We start from the raw sequence: 19118 nt of genomic DNA, 5'->3' as shown, positions 1-19118 counted from the left end.
TAGATGTTGACAGGAGTCATTTTTACTGCCACCTCTATATTCCTGAGTTACCATGAGTTTTGGTTGTGAAATCACTTATGAGAGATACAAACTTTTTCAGGTTCTTCTTTTCTGGCAATGGGATATATTTGTTGTTTGTAAAAGTTCTAAGAGAATCTGGGAGTCTATTTTCTTCCTAATATCTTTAATGGTATTTATAGAGATAGCCCTTTTTTTTTAAAAAAAAAAGTAAAACAAGGGTAAATGTAATTGCTTCATAGAAAATTCCATTATCCATCTTTTCTGATTTACTATCTTGTCTGTGCATTTTCGGCCCACTTATCATCTGAAGCTAATGAAGTATTCTTATCCCAAGGGCTAAGAAGCAGTTAAGATATCCCGTGATTACATGCTTATTGTGTCCCCAAACATCCAGATTTTTAAGAACTTAAGTAAAATGTTAGCTTTACTTAATTTTAGAAAAATGAAATGCTTTAGTTAGGAGTACATTTACCAAACAAAACAAAACAAAAAACCGCTAGAAAACTTCAATGCAATGCATCTCTTGTAGGTACTTCAAAGATTGCAGGGATAGGGAATCTAGAAAACAACAACATTTCTTGGAGATGATCAGAGATTTAGTGAAAGGCCACTAGAGGAATTCCAGCGAACATGCATCTTATTGAATGCAATGTAAGAAACACAGTGGATTCTGGGAGAACTGATTTTGGATGTAAACTTGGGTGGTAGAAGAAGACTTGGATAGAAGGTATTTAGGAAGAGACTTGGAAAGTGGTCAGAGACAACATGAAGAAGATTGACTATGATGTCTTTGATATGAGTCTGAGGTCCTTGTACTTGTTAAATAGAAATCAAACGCTAGAAGTCTCAGTAGATGTTGTAGTCATACATACAAACAGTTATGATATATAAAATGGGAAGAATCTAGGGAAACTTTAAATATTGTATGCAAGGGAAAACCAGTGATGTGTGGTTTGGGAATACAAAGGTTGAAGAATTAATAAAGTATAGAAATTGGAATGTTCAAATGTTTAGATTTGGGGGTAAGTATTGAAATTTATTTGGACATTTTTGAGACAGGGTCTTACTGTGTAGCCCAAGCTGTTGTGGAATTCCTTGAACTCACAACACCCGTCCTGACTCTGCCTCCCTAGTACTGCGATGAACAGCATCCACCACCATGCCTGGCTTTGTCATTATAGATTTAAACATGCTTCAAAAGATAAACTAGTCTAAAGACATTGAAATAGACAAGAATCACATTCAAGAACTATGAAGCAGATAAAGTCATAATTTTGGAAAATATTCATATTTTGGAGCAGCAGAAAGATCCAAATCTAGCAAAGACCAGTAATTGAAAACGTTTAGGATTTATAGTGGCCGAGAAATCCACAAAGGAAATGTAGTAAATGGCCTTTTGACACATTACACATACATTGAAGGAATGTTTAAAAAGTACATGTTTTCATTTTCCAAGATTTAGTAAGCAAAATAGTTTAAGAAGTTTTATGTTCACCGAATAAATCAATTAGAAATTTAAGAAGAACTCACAGGAACACATATGAAATTAAGAAAAATTAGAATTATATTCTAATATATAATAATGTATTAAATTGATCAGAAACGAGTGAATAAATTCCTTTCACACACACGTGAGGAAGGCAGTTTATACCTGTGATGTCCATGTTATTCCTAGCCCATAATAGATATTGCAGAGAATGTTAACATATGCTAAACTAGCATTTAAAGTATTGAGAATAAATATTTTTCCTTATGAAGAGAACTCTCACTGAAACTAACTTTCTGTAAGGAGACAGAATATAAACGTACATTCACTTGTAATGCTAAGGATCTGCTACTAAAAAACGAAAAATGAAAAGAAAATATTTAGTCATGGAGGAACCCAACGATTGCCCCGTTCGGTTAAACCTTTGGAATCATTACCCTTTGGAGCCGCATGGTGTCGCTGTCTATCAAGTTCTGACTAGCCAAGATCCCCAGCCATTCCAGCAGCAGAATGTCTCTTAAAACCCGAACAACAGCAGTTGCAGCACAACTGGATTATAGAATTCCTAACGCACAACAGTAGACCTTGATATCAAAACCGGATTTCCTCAAAAGAACAAAACGAATACCTGACATGGTGTTTTCTTGGCGAGGAGGTCCGGATTCCCGGCGGCTGCTGCTCTTGCTTTTAATCTTCACAACCTGGGAGGCAGGGAGCGGCCAGCTCCACTACTCCGTCCCCGAGGAGGCCAAACACGGAACCTTCGTGGGCCGCATCGCTCAGGACCTGGGGCTGGAGCTGGCGGAGCTGGTGCCCCGCCTGTTCAGGGTGGCATCCAAGGACCGCGGGGACCTTCTGGAGGTAAATCTGCAGAATGGCATTTTGTTTGTGAATTCTCGGATCGACCGGGAGGCGCTGTGCGGGCGGAGCGCGGAGTGTAGCATCCACCTGGAGGTGATCGTGGACCGGCCGCTGCAGGTCTTCCACGTGGAGGTGGAGGTGAGGGACATTAACGACAACCCGCCTGTGTTCCCGGTAAAAGAACAAAAGCTGCGTATTTCAGAATCCAGAATGTTAGACTCTAGGTTTCTGCTAGAGGGCGCATCTGACGCAGATATTGGTGCGAATTCAATGTTAACCTACAGACTTGACTCTAATGATTACTTCACACTAATTGTGAGTTCAAAGAATGAAGAAAACAAACAGGTTGAGTTAGTATTAAGAAAATCCTTGGACAGAGAGGATGCTCCTGAGCATAAGCTGCTGCTGACCGCCACGGATGGAGGCAAACCTGAGCTCACAGGCTCTGTTCAGCTGCTGGTCACTGTGCTGGATGTGAACGATAACGCCCCTACTTTCCAGCAGTCTGAGTATGAAGTGAGAATATTGGAAAACTCACACAACGGAACGACGGTTATTAGACTGAACGCTTCTGACAGGGACGAAGGAACCAATTCAGCAATTTCTTACTCTTTTAATAATCTGGTCCCGCCTATGTTTCTTGAGCAGTTTAGCATAGATACAGATACAGGAGAGATCATAATTCAAGGGAACTTGGATTTTGAACAAGTCAATGTCTACAAAATCCGCGTTGACGCGACGGACAAAGGACACCCTCCGATGGCGGGTCATTGCACTGTTCTAGTGAAGGTATTGGATGAAAATGACAATGTACCTCAGATCACATTGACTTCCTTATCGCTGCCTGTTCGAGAGGACGCTGCACTGGGTACTGTCATTGCTCTAATTAGCGTTTCGGACCTAGACTCCGGAGCTAACGGGCTGGTGACCTGCTCCCTGACCGCTCATGTCCCCTTCAAGTTGGTGTCCACTTTCAAGAATTACTATTCGCTCGTGCTGGACAGCGCTCTGGACCGCGAGACCATACCTGACTACAAGGTGGTGGTGACAGCCCGGGATGGGGGCTCGCCCTCACTGTGGGCCACAGCCAGCGTGTCCGTGGAGGTGGCTGATGTGAACGACAATGCACCCACGTTCGCGCAGCCCGAATACACGGTGTTCGTGAAGGAGAACAACCCGCCTGGTGCGCACATCTTCACAGTGTCGGCCATGGACGCAGATGCTCAGGAGAACGCGCTGGTGTCCTACTCGCTGGTAGAGAGACGGGTGGGCGAGCGCTTGCTGTCGAGCTTCGTGTCTGTGCACGCGGAGAGCGGCAAGGTGTTCGCACTGCAGCCTCTGGACCATGAGGAGCTGGAGCTGCTACAGTTCCAGGTGAGCGCGCGGGATGCTGGTGTGCCTTCCCTGGGCAGCAATGTGACTCTGCAGGTGTTTGTGCTGGACGAGAACGACAATGCTCCCACGCTGCTGCCCCACGGAGCTGTAAGAGCTGGCGGGTCAGTGAGCGAGCTGGTGCCTAGATCAGTGGGTTCAGGGCACATAGTCGCGAAGGTGCGAGCAGTGGATGCGGACTCTGGTTACAATGCTTGGCTGTCTTATGAGCTGCAGTCGGCGTCAGGGAGCATGCGCAGTCCCTTTCGCGTGGGTCTGTACACTGGCGAGATCAGCACAACGCGTGCCCTGGATGAGGCAGATGCCGCTCGACAGACTCTGTTGGTGCTGGTGAAGGACCATGGAGAGCCTGCACTGACAGCCACTGCAACTGTGTTAGTGTCTCTAGTGGAAAGCGGCCAGGCGCCAAAGTCCTTTTCACAGACATCCGGGCGTGCTTCAGTCTCAGAGACGTCACTGGTGGATGTCAACGTGTACCTGATCATCGCCATCTGCGCCGTGTCCAGCCTGTTGGTGCTCTCGCTGCTGCTGTACACCGCGCTGCGCTGCTCGGCCACGCCCACCAATGGAGCCTGTGCTCCGGGGAAGCCCGTGCTGGTGTGCTCCAGCGCGGTGGGGACCTGGTCATACTCACAGCAGAGGAGGCAGAGGGTGTGCTCTGGAGAGGGTCCGCCCAAGACCGACCTCATGGCCTTCAGTCCCAGTCTTCCACCGCGTCCAGGATCAGAGGCCATTGGTGAAGGGCAAGATTTAAATGTTGACCATGGTTTTCAAGTAAGTCCATTTATACTTAGAAATATTTAATATGTAGAAACTTTGTAATTATATTCATGGTAATCCACATTTGCAAGTTATTGGCAACATTCAACATTATTTTAGTTTAAAATAATTTTACCTGGTTTATTATCGTTGTTGGTTTATCGAGACAGGGTTTCTCTGTGTAACAGCCCTGTCCGTCCTGGAATTCACTCTGTAGACCAGGCTGTTGAACTCACAGAGATCCGCCTGCCTCTGCCTCCCAAGTGCTGCAATTAAAGGCGTGCTCCGTCATTGCTGCTGCTGCCTTCAATGCTGCCGCCGCCGCCACAATCATCACCAAGCTCTTGTTTAAACCTTCTATCTTGTATACTTTAATTTTTTTACATCTGAGATTTTACTTTTTTAGTTTGGCCGGATACTTTTGGGTTCCACTGACATGTCACACACAGATTACCTATATGCCGACTCTCTTCGCTTCAAATTGTCACAGTTTCTTATGTGCGGGATGCCGATTTTAGCCTTCATATGATTTTAATCTTCTAGGGCAGAACTTTAGTGAGGTCAACGGAAATGCATTCCTCCAAACATTTAAATTTCATGGTTATGTTCGGAGCTTTTAATGTAGTCTGTAGTATTATTGGAAAGGTTTGTTTTAAACACTATCATCTGTTTATACTTACATTAATTTATTTCATGGTTTATTTTTCATTTTATCTCTAGTAGTTTCAAGATATTGTAATATTTATTCCTCTTTTGAACCTTTTAGTCATAAAATGCAGAGTAATTTCCTTTCCTATGTTTAGCTTTCACTGTCTCCTTCATCTTTAATAAGCCAGACAAAAGTAAAACAATGAGAAGACAAATGTATGAGGCTGATATCGATAAACCCTCAATTTATTAATTTTAATTTTCTTTTTCTTCTTTCTTTCTTTTTTTTTTTTTACAATAGTGTCAACCATGTATCTCCAATTTACCTAAACCTCATAATCCTTTTCTCTCAGCCCCATGTTCTGGGATCTGACAAATTTCACCATTTCAGGTTTTATTTATTTATTTTACAGGTACAGAAATTTTACAATATTTTTAATAATTTAATATTTTTTGATCTTGGCTGATCCATAGCTGCTCTTCTTCTGATAAACATCGGCTAAACTTGAATCAGTGATACAGTAAACTTGTGTTAATCTTTTGTGTATGAGTTGGCGTATTTCATAAAAATGTTCCATAGTATGTTCAAGGGTTCTGTTCAAACTCTAGCACCTTTCCCCCAGACTCTACATTGAGTTTGCACTTCATATGATTTAACAAAACCTTAAATAACAAGAGTATTGTATGCAGTAATTCCAATTCCATTGTTGTAGATAGATGCATAACATATTGGAGAGATGGCTCAGTGGTTAAGAGCACTGGCTGCTCTTCCAGAGGTCCTGAGTTCAATTCCCAGCAACCATATGGTGGCTCACAACCATCTGTAATGAGATCCGGTGCCCTCTTCTGGCATGCGGGCATACATGGAGGCAGAATATTGCATACATAATAAATAATAAATAAAATCTTTAAAAAATCACTATAAAATACTCAAAATAATGAGGATTCTTTAGTTCATGTAGAAATATTTTGCTTTTTGGAAGTAAATCATTGAAAAGTCTAAGATACTTTTCTCGTCTTTAATGTGTAAGTTCTAGAACTTCTCTCTTAGCTTCTTGTGTCTGTTTCATTTGCCCCGACATTGCACACTAATTGGCCATGGAGCACATTCCTTAGAAGAGAAAGGTTAGACTTAATGGAAGTGAATCAGGGGTTTCTGGGACTCTGGATTCTTGGAGCCTGGTAGAGACATAATAGCACCATGTAATCATTTATGACTAGATTTTATCCTTCTTTCCCAAATGAAAGGTATCAGAAACAAGTTTCTTTTTATGGTTGGTTTTACATTTGTAAATAATTCCTGTCTAGGTTTATCATCTTATTTGTCTATCAAAATGCTCTACATAAACAAACTACTTTAGCTCTCAGTTTTAAGGACTTTTGGATTTCTGTATGTGTTTGTCTATTTCACTATTTGAATAGAATGTGCAGCCTTTTCTTTGTGGAAATGACTTTATTTTTCCTATTGTGTTGACATCTCCCCGACTCTCAGATGTGACTTCATCATAGCTTTTTCCTCAATTTTAATTGGTTTTACAAAGGCCAAATGGTGTTGAAGACCTTTTATATCATCTAGCACTGTATTTGATGACCGATCATTTCAATCATTATCAATAATGCCTGTGATTTTGACTTTACACCTCAAAAGGACTAACAATAGATTTAATTACTCGATTTTCATGTTTGAATGAGAGACTAGAACTCAAAAGGGGGTTTCTCTTAAGTAGAACCTATGAAGAAAGGAATCCTAGCTTTAAAGGTAGACCTCTCCCTAAATCCGGAATGAATGATACTGAAATTGAAATATACTATGGAGTGATATAATACAAGCTGGAGAAGAGAAAAAGAAGAGAGATTGCTATTTGCATATAACAGTGGTTAAAACCAATCACAATATGTAGGTGTAGGAACAAAACATGATGGTGGGAACAGTTATATAAATATTAATAAAGTGAAATATATACATATATAACATTTTCTCTCTAAGAGGGATATTTAATTAAATTATACTCTATAAATACACATTTAGAATTCAGGAAATTACTTCAGAAAACTACTTCATAAATATATTTACTGATTACTTTCATCCGGCATGAAAAAGTTTGTTTTTGATCAATACATTTCTGGCCACCTAGTTTCCCTAGGCATAGTGACCCACAGCAGTCTGTAACATCAGAATCTCAAATTTAGGAATATGGATGATTTTGACTTACAGAACAAAATGATTTTCAAATTTAATATTTGGGATTGTGTAACTGATCATTTTTAATCGCCACTCCATTTTCATCAGTATTTTAAAGTTATGTGGACAGTTTTCTCAGACACAAGAGAACTATAATTATTGTATTTTGTAGTTTTAAATATCAGTAATCTAGTAATACCTGCAGGAAGAGAAAGGTGGTTTTCTATTTCAACAATGATAAAATTTAGAGAGTAAAGTAAGATTTGGCAAAGTCTATGGTCCAATGTCTATTCGCCAAATATGTACTTACTCTTTGGGCCACCTGATGTCGCTCTTGGCCTTCTTATTCGTTCTAATTCAAGACAAGCACAGCCATCCTTTTTCCGGGAGAAAAGACGCTCCATTCTTTGTCACTCGGTGAGCAATGGTGAACTCGGGAGGGTGGAATTGAGAGAACCAGATAGATGGCTTCTCTTCATTGGAGGTAATTTAAGCGAACTGGAATTATCAAGCTCCTGAAATGCTGTATTTAGGCGGAGCAGTCCCAGAGGGCTGGAGTCTAGGGTTTTCGCTACTGCTCCTCACAGTTTGGGAGGTGGGAAGGGCCCAGCTCCACTATTCCATCCCAGAGGAAGCTAAACACGGAACCTTCGTGGGTCGCATCGCGCAGGATCTTGAACTGCAGTTGCCAGAGTTGGTGCCGGGTCTGTTTCAATTGGATTCCAAGGGCTTTGGGGACCTTCTGGAGGTAAATCTGCAGAATGGCATTTTGTTTGTGAATTCTCGGATCGACCGGGAGGCGCTTTGCGGGAGGAGCGCGGAGTGTAGCATCCACCTGGAGGTGATCGTGGACCGGCCGCTGCAGGTTTTCCACGTGGAGGTGGAGGTGAGGGACATTAATGACAATCCACCGGTGTTCCCAACCACACAAAAGACTCTGTTTATTCCGGAATCCAGACTGCTTGACTCGCGATTTCCACTAGAGGGCGCGTCAGATGCAGATGTCGGTTCCAATGCTCTGCTGACTTACAGACTGAGCACCAATGAACATTTCTCTCTGGATGTACCACCAAACCACGAACAGGTGAAACCTCTTGGGCTTGTTTTGCGGAAACCATTAGACAGAGAAGAAACTGCAGAGATGCGCTTATTGCTCACGGCCACCGACGGAGGCAAACCCGAGCTGACCGGCACCGTTCAGTTACTCATCACAGTGCTGGACGTCAATGACAATGCTCCGGTTTTCGAAAGATCTTTCTATACCGTGAAATTACCCGAGAACGTTCCAAACGGGACGTTGGTAATCAAAGTCAATGCTTCAGATTTGGACGAAGGCGCGAATGGGGACGTTATGTACTCATTCTCTAGTGATATTTCCCCAGATATAAAATCCAAGTTTCACATGGATGCTGTGAGTGGAGAAATTACAGTTGTAGGAGTTATTGATTTCGAAGAAAGTAAAGCTTACAAGATTCCATTAGAGGCACGTGATAAAGGCTTCCCACCACTGATTGGTCACTGTACAGTTCTTGTGGAAGTTATAGATGCCAACGACAACGCTCCACAGCTGACTGTCAAAACGCTTTGGCTTCCTGTTAAAGAAGACGCACAGCTGGGGAAAGTTATAGCCTTGATCAGCGTGACTGATGTAGATGCAGGTGCCAACGGGCAGGTGACCTGCTCCCTGACTCCTCATGTCCCCTTCAAGCTGGTTTCCACCTTCAAGAATTACTATTCGCTCGTGCTGGACAGCGCCCTGGACAGAGAGACCACACCTGACTATAAGGTGGTGGTGACAGCCCGGGATGGGGGCTCGCCCTCGCTGTGGGCCACAGCCAGCGTGTCCGTGGAGGTGGCTGATGTGAACGACAATGCACCCACGTTTGCACAGCCCGAATACACGGTGTTCGTGAAGGAGAACAACCCGCCTGGGGCGCACATCTTCACGGTGTCTGCCATGGACGCGGATGCGCAGGAGAACGCGCTGGTGTCCTACTCGCTGGTGGAGCGGCGGGTGGGCGAGCGCTCGCTGTCGAGCTTCGTGTCTGTGCACGCGGAGAGCGGCAAGGTGTTTGCTCTGCAGCCTCTGGACCATGAGGAGCTGGAGCTGCTGCAGTTCCAGGTGAGCGCGCGGGATGCTGGTGTGCCTTCCCTGGGCAGCAATGTGACTCTGCAGGTGTTTGTGCTGGACGAGAACGACAATGCGCCTGTATTACTTGGGTCTGGGACGGGCAGTGCAGATGGAGTATTCAATCAGTTGTTGCCCAGGTCTTTGGAGCCTGGTCACGTGGTGGCGAAGGTCCGCGCTGTTGATGCTGACTCTGGTTACAATGCTTGGCTTTCTTATGAGCTGCAGTCGTGGCCAGGCAGTACACGCAGCCCATTCCGTGTAGGCCTATACACCGGCGAGATCAGCACCACAAGGGCCCTGGACGAGGCAGATGGGACTAGACAGCGCCTGCTGGTGCTAGTAAAGGACCACGGTGAGCCTCAGTTAACTGCCACGGTCACTGTGCTGGTGTCTCTAGTGGAAAATGGCCAGGCACCAAAGACCTCTTCGAGGTCCTCTGTAGGTGCTCCTGTGCCCGAATCATCTTTAGTGGATGTCAACGTGTATCTGATCATCGCCATCTGCGCCGTGTCCAGCCTGTTGGTGCTCACGCTGCTACTGTACACCGCGCTGCGATGCTCCATGGCGCCCACGGGGGGCGCTTGCGGGCCGGGGAAGCCCGTGCTGGTGTGCTCCAGTGCAGTAGGGACCTGGTCATACTCACAGCAGAGGCGACAGAGGGTGTGCTCTGGAGAGGGTCCGCCCAAGGCTGACCTCATGGCTTTCAGCCCAGGTCTACCTCCATGTCCTGGATCTGCAGATGGATCTGGAGAACCATCTGTTTCTTTGGACTCCTATGAGAAGGTGAGTTGCTGTAGAATTGCATTTATTCGTGTACTTATTTCTTCGTGGAAGAATTTCTTACATTATTTATATACTGTTTTTCATTCTCTACAATTCTACCAGAGGTTTTAAAATTGCAGACATCTAAATTAGGACAAGACTTGTGTTTGCACACTCCTATTAGAATAAGTAGCTACACTTGTTGCTCAATGAACAGCTAATTTTAATTAAAGCATTACTATAATAACATAATTTTATTTAAAAACCATAAAGTGTGAATCAAATTGCTAATGCTGAGCTTCAACAACACTTGAAAGGTATTTGTTGTGAAAAACAAAAACTAACCAAACAAGAGTAGCCACAACAAAACAACCCACAATGGCTTAGTAGTCATTCAGTTAACATGAATATAAAATTCCAGCTGTTCTATGGATGGAGACACAAAACAACCAGGGAGTCATAGAAAACCACTTCTCTACTTAGAAACCTAATTCTAGACTTGGCATGGTTGTGCACACCTTTAATCTTAGCATAGAGGCAGAGGCAGGTGCATCTTTGTGAGTTCAAGATTAGCCTGGTTTACATAGTGAGTTCCAGAACAGTCAGGACTACACAGAGAGGCCCTGCCTCAAAAAAGTCAAAACAAACCAAACCACAATGATGACAAAAACAATCCCCCAAATCAGAAATATAATTCTATTACAAAGAGTATAAATAAGACTCTCATTTCAATGAAAGTAAAATATATCCATAAATTTCTTTTAATGTAAATATAAGAAAATGTTTACAGTGATTTCTATAATGTTAACTATTCCTCTTGTGATATTAGAGAAAACACTCTCTCCTAGTAGTTAAGAGTTTCTTTCTTCGGAAAGGGATATTTCAAATTACCTTTTTTTTTTGGTTTAGTGATTAAAAATTTGGGATGTAAAGATTTAAACCGTTAAATTCTCTTGTAATTAATAGCCTGAAAGTTAGAAAAAAATTTCCTTATGATGGATAAAAGTTTGCTTTTCTCTTATTATTCCACAAGACGAGCATCTAACGTATCTTCAATGTCCTTACATGCTATACTTAACACCATGAAACTGTAATTTGTGCCTTTTGTGTGGTTGTTCTTTAAATGTACCTTTAGCCCAAGTTATGTTTTTTAAATTTTTTTCATTTGCACTTAACAAACTAAAATCCCAGGAAGAACCAGAATAAAGGACACCTCATTTTTGGTTTCAAAATTCCATCTTAGATCAAGTGAAGCTGGTATAGGGGCCTACACTGTTAGCTGTTAGGCAAAACATGTGTTTTATCTCCACATCATTTAATTTCTCAGCCTCTTAAAAGTCTTACATCCTTGGATTCCTTATGCTTAAGTTTCCTTATGTACTCAAAGATAAATTAACCCCACAGATATTTCACAAATTCTGAAATTTGTATATGATGGCAGCCTGTAAGCTGGGAGACAATGTGGATTATTATAAAAGGCTAACTTGCTGGTTGCATCAATGTAGACATGAGTGAGAAGGAATGCATCTTAGAGTTACCAAGAACAAAGTAAGCACCGAAAGTATTAGCTCCAAAAGATAGAATTGTCTCAGATGCAAATGACACCAATTGCTCCCCTCAGTCTATACTAAGTATTCAAATAATTGAACCTGCAGGGGGTGGTGGTGCAGGTCTTTAATATCAGAACTCTGGAGGCAGAGGCAGGCAGATCTCTGTGAGTTTGAGGCCAGCCTGGTCTACAAAGTGAACTCAAGGACAGGCAGGGGTATGTAAAGAGACCCTGTCTCAACTCTTCTCTCAATGAAACAACACAAAAAGCAAACACTGAACCCAAGCCTAACGAATGCATGGAATGTGAAAAACAACTTCAACCGAAACATTTGAAGGTATAAGTCCGAATTCAAGGTAAGTTGTGTTGATGGGGATACACTGGATGACAGAAATGCAGAGACTACTTAAAAATTTGAAAAGATGGAAACGCTTTTCTTGTGGCAAACTCTGAAAGCAAGTTATGAATTTGTCAATTACTTTACTCAAAATGAGATTCTTTAGTCAATATAAGGTGTAACTGATGTAACCGATTTTCAGTTTCTTAAATACAATAATCATCCCTTTTAGTCCGTGTACTAGACAGAGTTTAGACACTGGAGAGTGACTGTTTTCCAAAGGAAATTCATGTTTTTTCCTCCTGAGGAGCCTGATTTGGTCATAAGTATCAAAAAAATAAATGCGTCCAAACTGGAGTCTGAGGATAGTTCATACTCATGAAGGGCTCATTCTCCCAAAGAAACTCCCCAGACTTTAATAATCTATAATTTACACATTGTTTTCTTACTATTGAGATAATATTATGAAGGTGGGAAAAGGCATACGGAGAGTTTGCATGGATGGGAAGCCAGGGTTGCATGGTTGCTAGGAACATGTATAAGAATGTAAGTGGGAGGATGGCTGATGGGGACGTTGGCGATCTCTACACGCTAGTGTTGACTTCGGAGTCACAAGCGTCTAACACACAACTGGATCAGTGTCTTGTAATTGCTGTCTAAATGAAATTTGCTTAACCTTAAAACAATGCCAAAAGTAATTGAACTGAGTATTACAACTTGAAGGAGCCTACACCCGTTGCACAATAAATTATCAGCCCTCTTATTATTTCATGACTCTTAAGGGCATGTTAAAATTTAGCTGATAGTTATCACGAGACCCAGGAAAGAATCACTTCTTGTGGTTTCACCTTGAAGAAAAAGTTGTACTATGGATCCCCATTAAATATTAAAACGTGTTAGAGATGTAATATGTGGCACTAAGTGTCCACAGAGATAATAATCCACAGAAATAAATCAAAGATGTAAATTAAAGAAAAATTGCGCTCATAGAAATATACTTACACATTTAGCCACTGGATGTCGCTGCCGTCCACAAAATAGTAGCTTTTAGAACAAAGACAATTCGCTGTTTCTCGAGGGTTAGGAAGTAGCTACATTCAGAAATCTCAGCGTTTCCATTTTCAAAAAAATGAGACTAGGAAATCGACCAGAAGATATTAAAACGTGTGCGCATTCCACACGCCATATTCATGGAGTTTTAAGACAAGAGAATGGTTCTGTGGTGATGTCCAGATGCTGGAGCCATGGAGCTTGGCGTCTGCTGCTCTGGCTTCTGCTCCTCGCAGCCTGGGAGGCAGGGAGCGGCCAGCTCCACTACTCCGTCCCCGAGGAAGCCAAACACGGAACCTTCGTGGGCCGCATCGCTCAGGACCTGGGGCTGGAGCTGGCGGAGCTGGTGCCCCGCCTGTTCAGGGTGGCGTCCAAGGACCGCGGGGACCTTCTGGAGGTAAATCTGCAGAATGGCATTTTGTTTGTGAATTCTCGGATCGACCGAGAGGCGCTGTGCGGGCGGAGTGCGGAGTGTGGCATCCACCTGGAGGTGATTGTGGACCGGCCGCTGCAGGTCTTCCATGTGGAGGTGGAGGTGAGGGACATTAACGACAATCCTCCAGTGTTCTCTGTAGCAGAACAAAAGATCTTGGTATTTGAATCTAGACTGCTTGATTCTCGATTTCCACTAGAAGGCGCATCTGATGCAGACGTTGGCGAGAACGCGATGCTTACTTACAAACTCAGTTCCAATGAATATTTTGTCCTTGATATTGTAAACAAAAAGGGCAAAGGCGAATTCCCAGTGCTTGTTCTTCGAAAACTGATAGATCGGGAAGAAAATCCTCAGCTAAAGTTGTTACTGACAGCAACGGATGGAGGCAAACCCGAGTTTACCGGATCCGTTTCTCTGTTGATCCAGGTGTTGGACGCTAATGATAATGCTCCCGTGTTTGACAGATCTGTTTACGAAGTTAAGATGTCTGAGAATCAAGAGAATCAAACCTTAGTAATATGGCTGAATGCTACTGATGCAGATGAAGGAGTAAACAAGGAAGTGGAGTATTCATTTAGCTCGTTGACCCCATCTAGCATAAGAAAGAAATTTCGAATAAACGAAAAAACTGGAGAGATAAAAGTAAATGGCGCTATTGACTTTGAGGATAGGAACAATTATGAAATTCATGTGGATGCTACAGATAAAGGACATCCACCTCTGGTTGCTCACTGCACTGTACTTGTGGAAATCCTGGATGAAAATGATAATTCTCCAGAAATAGTCCTTACTCCTTTGTCGCTTCCGGTGAAAGAAGACGCTCTTTTGGGTACTGTAATTGCCTTGATCAGCGTGTCAGACCAAGACTCTGGAGTCAATGGACAGGTGACCTGTTCGCTGACTCCGCATGTTCCCTTCAAGCTGGTGTCCACCTTCAAGAATTACTATTCGCTCGTGCTGGACAGCGCTCTGGACAGAGAGACCACACCTGATTATAAGGTGGTGGTGACCGCCCGAGACGGGGGCTCGCCCTCACTGTGGGCCACAGCCAGCGTGTCCGTGGAGGTGGCTGATGTGAATGACAATGCGCCCGCATTCCCGCAGTCCGAATACACGGTGTTCGTGAAGGAGAACAACCCGCCTGGCGCGCACATCTTCACGGTATCGGCCATGGACGCAGATGCGCAAGAGAACGCGCTGGTGTCCTACTCGCTGGTGGAGCGGCGGGTGGGCGAGCGCTCGCTGTCGAGCTTCGTGTCTGTGCACGCGGAGAGCGGCAAGGTGTTTGCGCTGCAGCCTCTGGACCATGAGGAGCTGGAGCTGCTGCAGTTCCAGGTGAGCGCGCGGGATGCTGGTGTGCCTTCCCTGGGCAGCAATGTGACTCTGCAGGTGTTTGTGCTGGATGAGAACGACAATGCGCCCACGGTACTGGGGCCTCAAACAATTGGAACTGCTGGCGAATTTAGTCAACTTTTGTCGCGGTCAGTGGGTGCTGGACACGTGGTGTCAAAGGTGCGCGCAGTGGATGCAGACTCTGGTTACAATGCGTGGCTGTCTTATGAGCTGCAGCCCGCTGTGGGCATGCGCAGTCCTTTCCGCGTGGGTCTGTACACGGGGGAGATCAGTACGACACGCGCCCTGGATGAAGCTGATGCGCCGCGCCAGCGCCTATTGGTGTTGGTGAAGGACCATGGTGAACCCACGTTGACTGCCACTGCCACCGTGTTGGTGTCTCTGGTGGAGAGCGGCCAGGTGCCAAAAGCTTCTTCCCAGAGCTTCTCCAACTCCTCAGACAGGGAGGCATCGCTAGTGGATGTCAACGTGTACCTGATCATCGCCATCTGCGCGGTGTCCAGCCTGTTGGTGCTCTCGCTGCTGCTGTACACCGCGCTGCGCTGCTCCACAGTGCCTATGCAAGGTGGGTGCGGGCTTGGAAAGCCGGTGCTGGTGTGCTCCAGCGCGGTGGGGACCTGGTCATACTCTCAGCAGAGACAGCAAAGGGTGTGTTCTGGAGAGGGTCTGCCCAAGACTGACCTCATGGCCTTCAGCCCCAGTCTTACACCCTACCCAGTGACCGATGTGGGAGCCGAAAACCATTCTGCTGGAGGAGACGTTTCCGGGCAGGTGGGCTATTACTTTTTTTATTTTCGTGTTTTGCTTGATAAAATAGATTTTCTCTCTCGCTTTATTCTGTGACAAATATATATCCCCGGCTATATTTTCTTTGAGTACCACTATGCCCCAAAATTTCTAGTGATGCTTTCAAGTATACTTTATTCTAGAAGTTTATTTATGATGTTTGTCTATGCAGTATGCAATACCCTGCTTGAGATGTGTAATTTTAATATAACTATTATGAACACAGAAGCTTTCACCAATAGAATTCTTGTGTTAGCTGTTACACAGAGAAACCCTACCTCAAAAAATTCAAAAAAAGGAAAAAAGAAATATGAAATTAAAAGTGTTGCTTTAGTCTAACTTAGTATTAAAATAGGAAAAATTAAATTATACTCAAAATATTTTTTCTGTGGTGTATGATTTAGTTTAATAGCCTCTATTGTTATCTTAAACAGAGTAGAGATGGGTTTTTATATATAACAAGATATACAAGATAGTTAAGTTACACGGTGCGATGACTGTTCTTGGTTGGAACATCTGGAATTACTTAAATTTTCATCAATTTGTTACACCTGTAAGAGATTTTTTTCTAAATTAAATTCTTTAAGGTAGGAAGACCCAATTTTAATCTGCATCTTTTGAGGTGGTTCTGTATACCTTTAATTGAGATCTTTTAAGGTGGGAAGAGCCACCTTTAGCTTAGGACACACCTTCTGGTGGCAGCCTATATAAAGGGTATGGAAGAAGGAAGCTTACTCTCTTTGCCTGCTTGCTCTTGCTCTCACTTCAAGTCCATTCTTTCCCTGGTGTTAGAATCGACTTCTTTAGGATTCTAGTGCATACTAACGGCCAACTGAGATAGATTTAACAACTACTGGATTCTAGGACTCCTCATTGGTAGGCAATCATATTGGACCAGCTGGACCACAGTCTATAAGCCATTCTAATAAATGTTCTATAAGTTCTGCTCCTCCTGAGAACCCTGAGTAATAGCAATGGTGACAAAAACACCCAATCAATTGTGCTTTACTGAAACTAGTGGTTATCTGATAAACAAATGGTTTCAGTTTTCAAAGTAATTCCAACATCACCAAGACAATCAGCATTTATCATTTCAGTTCTGGTCCCTAGCAATTTCTTGTCCTTTCCCATTTACTATGATTTTTTATCCAGACTGTGTTTCACACCCAAATTCCATCAAAAGTTGACATCATTAAGCAAGTTTGACAACACAAAAATCAGGGCAAAAATGCAAACACAATATTGCCTTCAATTGCCAGCTTTTCATGGCTGGTCTCAATGCCAAGTTTTAGAGATTATTGATAATAAATGCATGTTAAATTAAAAATTTATTAGCCACTATATCAAGTATACTTATGAAATATATCCCTTTTCCCGTAGTCAGAGCTCATATTAATCAAATGTTTCAGCTATCCTGAGTTTGATCTCCAATTATTTATTTTATTTTGTGTTTTTGAGGCAGAGTCTCACAATAGCCCAGGTTGGCCTATAATTACTATGTAGTTCAGGCTAGCCTCAAAGCCTCCTGCATCAGCCTCTCAGGTGCCAGGATTACAGGCATGACCTATTCATTACACCTTGCTTAGCTGCCAACTTTAAGAGGAGAACCTGTTTCTGGTTCTATCTCTCTTCTGTGTTTCTTCTCTCTCTCTCTCTCTCTCTCTCTCTCTCTCTCTCTCTCTCTCTCTCTCTTTTCCTGAACATACATATGTTTATATGTATAATATTTATAATAGTAGATATCTTTGCTTTTATATTTATTTGATATATCTAGTAGATATAAACTTACTGAGTTATTGTGTATTTTTTAGGTTGGTGACTTTGCTATTACTTTTCACTCACTTTTTCATGTTGTCATTTTTTTTACAAGATCATCTGTGAATAAACTCAGAACTAATCTAGAGTACACAACCCAAAGAAATACAGCTAACAGTTCAGTTAAAATAAATGCATAGTTAAGTCTTTCCCTTTTCTCTTAAGTACCTATTAGGATTTCCCCCATGAAACTTAAATCATGTCTTTTATTATTTCTCTCTTTTCTTTCCCCACCCTCCTCTCACATCATCTTGGTATAGTTCCTGAATTCTCAGTCCCTCTTTTGCTTGTTGAATGTAGGGATCAGGGACCTGCACCATCATACCTGGCTTGATAGTACTTGAGATGTGTTACTAGCAGATGGATTTACTGTTATAATTGTTAGATTCATGGAAACCTTGTAATGTCAAGACATTGCAAATTGCATTTTAAGTTTTTTAAAGTCAGTTTTTAGGTTAGCATTTACAGTAAGGAGCTTTGTGATGACATTGTCACACATCCGTCATTACACTCCTGCCCTTCATTCCTCTTCCTCCCACCTCTCTGTCTGTCTGGTGCCCTTCTCTGTCCATAGTTTGCCTGCCTTTTTGTTTTCTTGTTTCATGTTTTCCAGTACCTGCTCGATCTCTCACCTCTTGAGAATTTTTCTACCTCTCTCATGATCCCTTAACTAGTTCTGCAAACCCCTATGCACACAAATCTAAAAATTACTCTTTATATGTATATTGGTAACATATTCCTCCAATCCAAAATAGCGACGGACCTTCATTTAGTATGGAGTCTTTCTGAAAAACATTGCGTATTTCACTCAGTAAACGAGAGATTAAAAATTTTCACCATGATCTTTTTTCTAACTCTAATCAGATCAATAGGCTAATTTTTTCTCTTTTAAACAGTGCAATGTATTGGTTTAGGATTTGTGTCTTCAATCACAAAAACAATTGCAGACAATGAGAACTATCTTTCTTTGGTATAGATTCATAGTCATTAAGTCACTATTGGTGTGTTCAATTGAAAACTGAAGTTCATATAAAGAAAATAAACTCGATTATTTTGGGTATCCACTTACAATCACTTTTTAGTGGGGGAATATTTGAGTTTTTCAATGACTTAATATTACTGGCAAGATTCAGATGCTGATTAACTGGTTCCATATAGTCTTGAGATGATTAAAATATTTTCTTCTTTAACAAAATGCTGATGAACTTCATTGCCATTTATAAGTGTTCCATATAAATTCCAATATATTTTTGTATCTCAGGTTAAATATGATAACAAAATTGAGTGAATGAGATTTAGAATAACTTTTATATTCTAGACTCTTCACATAGTTTTCTAAGAAAATACTATAAACAGATAAATATAACTAGAACTCCTGACATTATTTTTGGATGAAAATTAATTTTTCTAAGTAAATAATAAGTATAATTGACATTGAAGTTTTTCAATATGAAAGAAATAACCTTAATCCTGAACAGATATAATGACTGAACAAAAACTTTAAAATTAGATAGCCTAAAAAATATGCTCTAAATTTCCCACAATCTGTG

At 42.2% G+C, this 19118-nt stretch overlaps 1 protein-coding gene across 8 annotated transcripts in view; it reads left to right on the top strand.

Moving 5' to 3' along the window:
• Window positions 1–19118, top strand: part of LOC142847796 (protocadherin alpha-7) — a 207052-nt gene that overhangs the window by 47212 nt on the left and 140722 nt on the right. Inside the window, exon 1 of one of the 8 annotated variants that reach the window (XM_075968844.1) lies at window positions 2037–4534. The exons of 6 other annotated variants lie outside the window; for them this stretch is intronic. In XM_075968844.1, coding sequence (XP_075824959.1) covers window positions 2141–4534 — 2394 coding nt within the window. In that variant the 5' untranslated portion in view covers window positions 2037–2140. Of the gene's footprint in view, window positions 1–2036; window positions 4535–7723; window positions 10264–19118 lie in introns of those variants that run through there. One more of the 8 variants, XM_075968843.1, reaches the window with a different exon arrangement.

This window comes from Microtus pennsylvanicus, chromosome 4 (assembly GCF_037038515.1).
Source record: "Microtus pennsylvanicus isolate mMicPen1 chromosome 4, mMicPen1.hap1, whole genome shotgun sequence".
Classification (NCBI taxonomy): Eukaryota; Metazoa; Chordata; class Mammalia; order Rodentia; family Cricetidae; genus Microtus; species Microtus pennsylvanicus.
The sequence above is the reverse complement of the archived record's forward strand: the minus strand, read 5'-3'. Positions and strand labels throughout refer to the sequence as shown.